The sequence below is a fragment of the Branchiostoma lanceolatum genome, chromosome 1 (genome assembly GCF_035083965.1).
Source record: "Branchiostoma lanceolatum isolate klBraLanc5 chromosome 1, klBraLanc5.hap2, whole genome shotgun sequence".
Taxonomy (NCBI): Eukaryota; Metazoa; Chordata; class Leptocardii; order Amphioxiformes; family Branchiostomatidae; genus Branchiostoma; species Branchiostoma lanceolatum.
In genome coordinates, this window is record NC_089722.1 from 13,467,092 (window position 1) to 13,477,584 (window position 10,493).

Consider the following 10,493-nt stretch of genomic DNA (forward strand, 5'->3'; position numbering starts at 1 on the left):
CTTACATCTACTATACAGGGTACTGTACACTTTTATTGTTGTGATTAACAAAGAATTGATCATTGCCGTATAGTTCATTAACATATGTTACCATAGACTAAACTATGAGAGTTTGATTACATTTTGTATTTGTAATATAGTAGAAGCAGCCATTTTGTGTCACAGATGACCTCAATACAACATCATTTCCCAGGTAGGGCCAACAGTGGATCTGTTGCAGTAATGACCCTTAATTGATATATTTGTGCTTTCAAGCTGGAAATGGAATTGATGGCCAATAAGTTCCTTATAAAAACAAGCCTGAAAACTTCAAACCCCTTTGCGAGTCTTTCGCGATTTCCCTATTCCCGAAAAGACCGAAATTTGGCAATTTGACGGTCTGCTTTGTCACTTTTCACGATACGGCCGGGAACAGTACTGCAGATTATGCTCCAATAGGGTATTTACTCTCGTCTAATAAAAACGCTTAACTATTCAAGTCAGTATGCTAAAAGTCAAAAGCACTCGACCAAACAGGTCCGAAAGTATTTACTTACATTTTAATATTCAACAAATCTTAATGAAGATATCAATATATCACAGGTTTGACAGCATGTATCTTTCATAATAGCCGTGTTTATCTGCAAGCAATGATTGACACCATCTGGCCTCAAGGTGGTTTTCATATGTTTGTAGTTGAAGACTACCCACTGAGTGAAAAATTGATATCACTATATAACGTACTGTTGTTAGGCCATGTTGATTTGATTGTATGGATGACATCTGCGTGCGCATCAATTTCCGTCCTTTTCAACAACAAAAAAACTTTCAACCATACTGTAAATTTTACAAAGCAGCTGCAAAATAGCAAATATATGCCATGGCTTACAAAATAGATTTCAGGAAATGGATAGTGATGTCGTAGTATGTCCAAGGATAAAATGCGAAAGAAGAAAAGAAGAAGCGATTATTCGGTTGACCATACTCTGTGTGTGTGTTTGTTAATTTCTTCAACCTTTCTGAACACTTAGATTTCAGAGTGAAGGTAACTTTTTTTTTTGGGGGGGGGGGAACTTTTTTTATTCGCACGCTTGCATCAGTTTTGGGGTTCCCAGAGGATGTCATCCATATAATCAAATCAACATGGCCTTATATGTTTAAGATTTTGCATACAGAATATAATCTACAAGCCTGATTTCAAATTGGATGCTTGATTGTTTCTGTACATTGAATTGGGTAGCGTGAGAAGAGTGAGAAATAAAAATTGATTTGTGAAGCACTGAAGATGGGAAAGATGGACATAGAATTTTCATTTTTAGAATGGAACAGAATATTGTTAGGTATTAATAGATAAAGGCAGGATTTTGTTACGTTTTATATGTTGTCTTTTAAACCATTCGTTTACATTGTACACCATAGTCTAATTACAAAATTAAAGGTCACAATGATCCAGTTTTGGTTGCTCAAAGATTGCTGTCTACTGGACGGGGTGTTTGTGAAAACTGCACAGCAACACCATACAAAAAAAACAGAAACTTGGATTTTACCACAGCTATGCACAAACACTTCAGTGTTTTTATTTCAAACATTAAGGAAGAAAAAGAAACTTCTAAAGATCTACAAATATTATAATAAAGATCTACAAATATAACAATGAAGAGATCTGTCCCAATAATATGTCACAACTGTCCTCAAACCAAGATCAAGTACACAACCATACAGTATCATATAATCATCCATTGAAAGACTGGAGACTTCAGTAATTGCACATCCCAATAACTTTCTGCATGACAATTTTTGTCAATGATACTAGTATAAGTTTTCTAGTAAGCTGTGCATACAAAGAAAGTGAAAGTTACAGAAAATAGTGTGAACTTTTTCTAACATCTTTGAAGCACCTGAATACATTGCTAACTTATGGTTTTCTATATCGAATATGTAATTTTTGTTATGAGGATCAGAAGATATCATATCTATCAATCACTATAGTTGTGAGTCATCAAGGTGTGCATAACTTTCCATCACAATGGAACACTGCCAACTACACAATGGTTTAAAACTATTCCTGTGTACAACACTGCTTACAGAATTGAGCAGAAAAATTAGCAAATTATTTTCCACAATAAATAGCAACGGAAATCATTCACAGGAACGGGTTGGACAGTTGTTCGTCACATTTTTCAAAATAATGCGCTATTTACTTACACTGACATTATGAATCACCAAAGTGGCTCTTGATATCCACTTAGATATCAGGTTATCTCCAAGCAGACGTTGGGTAGAGAATTATTTCCTGACTGGCCACACTTCTTTGACACTTGGGATAGAAAACATGGCTGGTCAGAAAATGTTATTATCTTCCACCCAAACATCTGCTTGGAGATTGTAGCATGTACTTCAGCTGCACTGCTCCTCAACAATACTTAGATTCAGACTTTCCAACACTAGTTCTTCTATAAAACTATGTAATGCTAGGAGAAACAGTACCCTGTCTACGAATGTGCTGCTATGTTCTATACATTCCTTTCAACAGAAGAAAGGTATTGTATTGTACAGTACTTTATATTTAGCATGTGAAGACAGAATGCTACACAGTGGCACATGCCAAGATTGTTAGATTTGTGCAAAGAATTGCTGCTATACAAAAGTTAGTCTTTCTTCTATGCTAGTATAGTTTGTTAGTTTTAACTATGTAATTCTGTAATATATTGCTTGCAACACCAAATCTCTGAAGGCGAAATAATCTGTACCCTGTCTGTTACAGAGGTAGATATAGCCACAAACATGGCCTTAATCCATCCTGTTCTAGCTCCGGTTTTGCTCCAACAATTGCTTCCTTGGAGAAAAGCCTGGCCCTCATCCCCAATTAAATGTTTGGTCTTGCGGCCTTGAGTGAGTGAGTGAGTGAGTGAGTCTTTGCGTCCTGCATTATTTTGGGAATCAAATATTTCTCAAAAGCAGTTTAACGGGGGTCAAACATCCTGATGCCTGTATGAACCCGTTACCAAGCCGTTAAGAGGACCAAGGAGCCAATCAAAACTCTCCACAATATTTCAGGTGAATGTTCAAATGCCGATCATTCTCTTAGCAAGTGCCAGACTATTTGGGAGAGAAGCAATCAAAGGAACCTGAGGAGTTCAAATAGGATAGATACCATGCCATAACACACAATAGGCCACAGGGAAACTGAGGAGAACTTCATGTACATATTAGTACAGCTGGAACTTTCACTATGGTGGAAGCTTATCAAACAATAAAGCAAAAGATTCAGAGCATTCTATAGTGTGACTGTATCCTCTGGACCTGGATGGGTATCATAGTTCATACAACAGCAATTTTGTATCAAACTTGGATAGGCACTCAGAATTTAAAACATCAAACTTCAAGCACTACAATTCAAGTTATTGAGCGCACAATATTTAACACTTCACGTGTCACTTGAGACAGCATACATCCCTTATGGAGATATTTTGCTATGAAATTATGTTCCAAATTCTAAGTTCCTTTCAGTCCAGAAGAAAATGTGTCTTCTAATACATTGGAGAGGTTAGGGTTCTTAGGACTAACAATTAGCAACAGAAAACTAAGAATCACTAATATCTTATTGTTTTAACTTAAAGCCTACATTTAGAAGGATGCACTCATGTCTTATTGAGCTTGTTGCTTGTAATGTTTGACAATGTTGTGAAGGCTCTACTTGAAAAATAGCCTATTGCAAGAAAAACAAAAACACATTTATCAGTAAACTGTAAATACTAAATGATGTCATCATTTGTATCAGTGCAGCAAAATTTTTTTCACAGCAGAGTCAAAAATCAATCCATATCAACTGAAACCAAAACTTAACATCAAAAACTGAGAATGAATGAATAGCACTTCAAAACCTACAGTACAATACAATATAATTAAGGGGCTGAGTCCAGCATTCTTGACAGACAGGCGTTGTGATCACCTTTTTTTGCAGAGGACGCCTTCAATTGTGTCTACCAGTGTCCAATAGACAAATATTCTTATCATTAGTCATCAACACTGCCTCACAATTTGCCCAAATTGAAAAAAAAATGTATACAGTATGGATTTCCATACTTTCCATTAGAGATTTGCGTCTCAAAATACAAGAAATTGCGTTTTAAAAATCAAAAGAAAAAAAAAAAGGACCCCCTTGGTTTTCCGTCCCCACAATGAATGCCCTCTCCAGTTGAGTCTGGCAGAAATGCTGTCTCAGACATAAGGAAAAGTTACATGTGGTCTCACAAGGTGTGCTCACAAAGTGTACTTGTCCTAGATCGCCTTATAACTACATGTCATCCCCTCCCTTATGTACTATAATCTACAGGACTGTTAACAAGGAAAAAAAACTGGAAAAAGCATAGCTCCAGCCATCTCCTTCTTATAAGCAATTACAAATGATATTGTCAAATACAGTTGACATTTTCCCCCAGCAATACATCCATCCGTCTCAACCAATCATTGCACAGTACTGATTGTGGGTAACATCATCTATAACTTTTTATCACTCAAAAAAATCGTTTACTAGTGCAATGTACATGTATAACCTTTTATCACCAGAAAGAAACCTGCAATAACATTAAAATCACAACCCATCAGCTTCTTTTACAAGTACAGATGTTTTTATGGTCACAGACCACCTGAAACACCCACCCTTTAATTTTCATGCTAATTTGTACAAAACAACATAAAAGTCTGTGGCAGGATCTTGATAACAGTGTGTGAGAAAAGCTGTTTAGACTGTGTGGCTTTATATTCCTTCATGAGTAAACTACCAAACTGCATGGTATGTCGGAATATATGCTCTTCAAACTTTACAGCACTTTCATTATTAAACAACTGACGAAAAATGTGATTTAACTAGAAATCAGCTGTGCAGGACTGTAAGGAGGCAACTTACACATGTACATTAAGATGATAGCTTTGACCTTGTTTTAACGACGGCATTACAAGCTTTTTCCACAGAAGACTTCACAGGAAGGAGTCATGGAACTCAGCCCTCAGCACTAAGACAGTTTTATTTATTCTAAATGTGTCAGTACAACGGCAGTTAATACATTCAGAGTAAAGAACTTATACAGTAGTGTAAACAATATCAAAGGTGAGGCCTTGTTATGCAATGTGCGAAATCACCACTTACTTGTACTTGTTCCCCCACAACCTTAGGAATACTACCATGTGTAGGAATCAAACAAACACTTCTCTTCATTGGTAAAGCCATTCCTTGTTACTAACACAATAAAGCACAGCTTGGTGTGTACCCATGATCTCTACATTTCAAAACATCTGATCCGTCATAGGGGGCAAAAATAACATCTATCTTGCCTATACACGTATCTACAGGCTACAAAGCTATGGTTAGGTTCGCAAAAATGTCTGTCAAGTGTTGTTAAGCATACTAGCAACCCTGGTTTGTTTGGACACAAGTTTGCTCTACAAGTGGTGAACATGTTTCCACTGTGGTATGGACCATACCAAGCATGGGGGAGAACAGCTGTTTTTCGGCAAGATTTACAATATCCTGACACCCCCTACAGAATAGTGCAGTCTTCCTTCTGCTGGCCGCCGCCATTTTGCCTCTCAATCTCCATGATCAGCTGTTGGAACACAGAGTTCACGCTGTCCTTCTCTTTAGCGGAGGACTCGGCAAACGGGCACTTCCACTGCTCCGCCAGGCCCTTGCCCTCGTCTTGTGGGATGACCCTCTCCATGTGCAAGTCCGTCTTGTTGCCCACCAACACAATTGGGACGTTCTGGGCTCCGGTCAAGTCCAGGAGCTTGTCCCGTATCACCTGCACCACCTCGTAGCTCTTACGCGACGTGACGGAGTACACCAGAACGTAGCCGTGCACATCCATCGTGTAGGCCTGAGGGAAGATGGAGTATTCGTCCTGGCCTGCGGTGTCCACCAGCTGCAGGTTAAACTCCTGTCCGCGGACCTTTATCGTCTTGTTGAACGTGTTCTCGATGGTCGGGTCGTAAGAGTCTACGAACTGCCCTTCTACAAACTGGATGGTGAGGGAAGACTTGCCGACTGCACGGAAGCCCATGACAGCTACCTTACGCTGCTTCGGGGGAGCCATGTTTCCTAACACAACAACTTCTAACTGGAATGACTACGGTTCTGAATGTGAGCTTTGCTTCACTTGACGAGGGACAGGGTCTTCTGCAGCTCTTTGTACTGAAGACGTCCACGTGATAACATCATCCGGATGACTTCCTGTGACAAAAAAAGACAAAAAACTTTAAACTTTTCATCAATGGAGCCAAAGACACAAGAAAATTGATAAACATTAAGACTCAGGATTAGTTTCTTGATGTGTTGCAACATATTTCACAACTTAAAAGTCTCAAGAGGACTTAGGACTTGAAAGTTCATCTGTGTTGGTAGAAGCCATTCTGTATCAAAAGCTAAACTGCAATTTCCAACACATATCCTATCTGCATAACGTCACGTCACAGACACAGTGGATTGCTCATTCCTTGATGAGAACTAGAGTTGATCCGTCAAAAATTTGGGTAAGTCCAAATACTTGTTTTAGAAATTGCAGTTTAACTTTAATAGAGTAGGACTGTTATGGTCAGAAAGAAAAGTATGGTAGAAAAGGAAGCTTGTGCTTCAGCCTTGTGAAGAACAGGATGTAGTGGAGAGAGATGAAGAAAGACTGATTGCAGCTGCAGAGTGTCCAGACCACTGTAGCAGCAGAACACAGTGGACTATCACTACCGATGTCATTCACCCAGCCAGAGCAGATGATAAATTGAAAAAAAAAAGTAAAAAATTTACCTTAAATTCTCAAATCTTCAGTCCTACCTCATCAGTTTCTCCCTTGTTCTGCTTGAATTCGTGGCGGGCCCAGTCAACGAGATACTTCTTGTGTTCGGGGTCGGGGACTTGACGCAGACTACGCAGGATGTCACGGTACAGCTGAAGAGCCTGCTGACGCAGCAAAAACTGCAGCAACATCAAGAGAAGGTCTTTAGTTAACTTAAAGTATGCCGTGTATGCCACAGATTGATGACACTTGACATAGAAAATTTCTATCAAAAACATGCATGCGGAGAATCAGAACTGGAAATTTCTGTTTATATACTGTAAATCAATTTGATATTGAGGAATTTGAGGTTGATAATTTTAGGGGTTGGGGAAAGAGAGTAGTTCACTGCATTTGATTTTAATGGTGGGAACAAACATCACTGCCTCAAATATTAGTAATCAAATATTTGCGATTCTGAAATTGTAGCCGTTAACTAGTGATCTTAAAATAGCTAAAATTAATGGTACATCCAGGTCTGACATATACACACAGACTGTAAACAGTTCACTGACATGAGGAGGAATATTTCCCTTACAGTTACAGGTCAGTGCCCCAGTGACCCACATACACAGCCACACCTGCTGACATCTATATCTACATTTGGAAAGTCTGGGATCTTAGAGGGGTGGGGAGATACATTTTAGTGTTCTGGTGATACATTCTCAGTCTTACATTTGGCAAGTTGACATTTGTATACTGGCAGTATGACAAATGTGGACTTGTCCTAAGTTCAATCTTTGCCATAACACTGGCACTGTACCTTGTTAGAGTAAAGCAAAAGATCTTGAGGTAGTTATGCAAAGTTCATAAGCTTATCACAAACCAATAAGCTGATGCTTCTAACTGGAGGAAGTTCAGCTTTTTCTAAAAACATGATAGATCCTGTTCCATTTTGGACAGTTGGCAATATGCCAGGGACAATTATAGACCTTCCGTCTGATACTACATGATAGGAAACATTGTCCGGATGGTTTTAAACTTAAGTTAGCTAGTGTTTCCAAATGTAAGACAAAGTCTGCACAAGATGAGAACAAAGACAACACTAGCTTTCCTACAAACCATGAAATAAGAAACATACTATGTTAACCTTCTGTCTGCTAAGATAGCCTTTTGAAATTTTTTTTAATATCAAATTTGTATTGGTAACCAGATAAGGTAGCAGGGAGAACTTCAGAGGGTTAATTTGTTGTATAACAATTATTTGGGGTAAATGCTTCCTAGTGTCCTTGAGAAAAGGCTTGACACTGTCCTGTTTCCAGGTTTTCAGGTCAGTTGTCTGACTGGATGTAAACATTGATGATCTAAATACTCTGGACCTCAGTCTGGTTTGTACATGTACATTGTATTGGTGTAGTCAGTTCAAAGTCCACTTTGTGATAAACCTACCACACCTAGAATACGAGCAATGAATACTTTCTGCTATGGCAAAATTACAACACTACTATTATCTACATTATATATGGTAGAGCAGAACTCGTTGCCACCAAGTACTGTAGAAGCATCCTCATTAGATAGCCTTAAACAGCGCCTTCAGCTAGATGTGCAAAGGTTAGGAGTGACAGGACGTCATTCAGTGTAATATAACCAGCTACTGCCCCGCCACATACCTGCAAAGCTGATGTTGTTAGGCCGAAGGACTGTTATACCGGCTAAACTGATACAGATACTACCATTCATTTTTGTACATCATAAGTTCAGTATACACATATGTGTTATACCAAAATTAAAAAGGCTGCAGGCAAAACTGGACCATGGACCAAAAGCAACAATGAACATACTTGAGGAATGAATCAGTAAAAAGTACAGCAGCCTTATCTAACATGCAGACATCTTTACATGTCACTGACTCAATGACAATGGTAATGCAGAAGTTGTCACAGCTGTTGCTAGAGTCTAAGCAGAAGCGAGGCTTTGGTAGATGTTTCAGACTCTTTTGTTCGTTTGTTTTGTCATAAACTGGGTAACATTTGCAGCTTGTGCCATTTTCATACTGGATGAAAAAATGCAATGTACTATTATATAGTACCAAGGAAAGTAATATGCGATGATAAGCTGATGTGAAAGAAGAAGTGAAAGTGATCTCAAACAAGTTCATCCAAATGAAGTCAATAAATAGTCGAGCTATTCTAGAAGACAGACGCTCATTGGCATAAATCTGAATGCAGTACCCCCATAAAATATGCTCCATTTTTAGGCTTATTGAAAAGACAAACACGAAAATTACAATGTACAAGGCACTGCTGTGAATACATTGTACCCATGGGTGACTTACAGACATAGATCACCTAATGGACATGACATAGATGGAATGGAAAGTGAAAAGAGAGACTTAATCACGCAGGGTTAATCTTGGGATTATGGCAACACATTTAAGTTAATCCGGATGATTAACCTTCATCCTGCTGTGGGGCCACCCATGCACCCGATTATGTTTTAGCAAGGAGGTTATATAGACTATATAACCTCTTTGGTTTTATCAAGGACAGTTATATTTGAGTGTCCATGGTTTTATCAAATTTAGTTACAACACACCCAATAACTAGTTGATAATCAATTGATCACAAACCGATCATCATATTATAATGATCATTAGCAATTTATGCTACCAGGGATATTTGAGGATGACTTTGGAAAAAATCTTTTAAATCAACCCCAATTGACGCATAAATAACAATCAGTGAATTCAGTCTGGATTAGGCTACAACAAAGTGACGTTACATCAACATTTAAAACTGAAAGTAAAAAAAATTTAGGCATATAATCTTTAGACACAGACAGATAATACAAGACTTTAGCAGTTGATTTACATTGTTGGTATCGTGATTAATATGAGTATGAGGTTAGTTGCAGTAGATCGAAGTGTACTATTTGGAACGATGCACAAATATCTGCTGTTTTCGCACCGTGGTCAAGGGTCAGTGAGTTTGACCACGCGGCGGTCAAAACAGGTGAACAAAAATTCCGTACTGCCCCTTTTATCATTCATAGATATGAGAAGGCGCCCTTTTAAAAAGATCTAAAATCCAAGAAAGGGCGAGAAAAGTCTTGCAGAATCATCGCCATCCGCCCACGCAGTGTCGAGTGCACACGCAGAAGTTTTCACCGCAGTAAAAAAACCGAGAGGTTGTAAAAATGGCGTTCGACCGTATGTGACTCAAAACACAGCGCTGTTTCAACTCGCTGTCACATTTTCTACGTTTATCGTGCTACGGTAATATTCCACCTGTGTACAGGATGAATTCTGCGCTAACCGATCGGCGAAAAACAGGAAATGAAAGTCAGAAGCTTACGTGTTTCAAAGAGAGAGCGGAAGGCGGCAACCGGGAGGCCATGCCACCATCTTGAAAATAAAGTCAGGGATGATACATTTAATGTTCAAAGTTATGTGCTAAAATTTTATTCGTTCCGTCATTACACAAACCACAATGATATTTCTATGACAAAATCGCCAAAAATGTGATAAACGGTGTAATAGTGAATTTTTATCTCTAAATATACTATAAAAATGTTTTTAGCATTACATAAAAGTATAGTTTGTGATTTACCCCGTATTTTGGAATAGTCTCGCGAGACTATATTATGGAAGTACCCAATATAGAAAAGGGTTCCTCAAAGTTAAATAAAAGACAATTTTTACGTTTTTAATGTCTACCAAACTACATATAAATATTAATGTTACCTTAAGAT

The 10,493-nt window shown here is 38.3% G+C and overlaps 2 protein-coding genes across 2 annotated transcripts; both read right to left on the minus strand.

Moving 5' to 3' along the window:
• Window positions 1-4,988: 4,988 nt before the first annotated feature.
• LOC136435859 (GTP-binding protein Rheb-like) lies at window positions 4,989-6,071 on the minus strand. The gene has a single exon (XM_066429574.1). The coding sequence runs from the start codon at window positions 6,069-6,071 to the stop codon at window positions 5,520-5,522; it is 552 nt and encodes a 183-aa protein (XP_066285671.1). The 3' UTR covers window positions 4,989-5,519.
• A 21-nt stretch (window positions 6,072-6,092) lies between these two features.
• On the minus strand, window positions 6,093-10,198 carry LOC136435870 (LYR motif-containing protein 2-like). The gene is made up of 3 exons (XM_066429585.1): window positions 10,097-10,198; window positions 6,803-6,943; window positions 6,093-6,208 (listed from the first exon to the last, which is right to left on the minus strand). The coding sequence occupies exons 1-3, from the start codon at window positions 10,136-10,138 to the stop codon at window positions 6,131-6,133; spliced, it is 261 nt and encodes an 86-aa protein (XP_066285682.1). The 5' UTR covers window positions 10,139-10,198; the 3' UTR covers window positions 6,093-6,130.
• Between the last annotated feature and the right edge of the window lie 295 nt (window positions 10,199-10,493).

Excerpts from the sequence above, each read along its gene's own strand:
- LOC136435859 (XM_066429574.1), bottom strand. The coding sequence starts at position 6,071 with ATGGCTCCCCCGAAGCAGCGTAAGGTAGCTGTCATGGGCTTCCGTGCA.
- LOC136435870 (XM_066429585.1), bottom strand. The coding sequence starts at position 10,138 with ATGGCCTCCCGGTTGCCGCCTTCCGCTCTCTCTTTGAAACAC. Across the intron at positions 6,944-10,096 it reads CCGCTCTCTCTTTGAAACAC|TTTTTGCTGCGTCAGCAGGC; the intron begins GTAAGCTTCTGA and ends ATGTTGCTGCAG. Across the intron at positions 6,209-6,802 it reads ACAAGGGAGAAACTGATGAG|GAAGTCATCCGGATGATGTT; the intron begins GTAGGACTGAAG and ends TTTTTGTCACAG.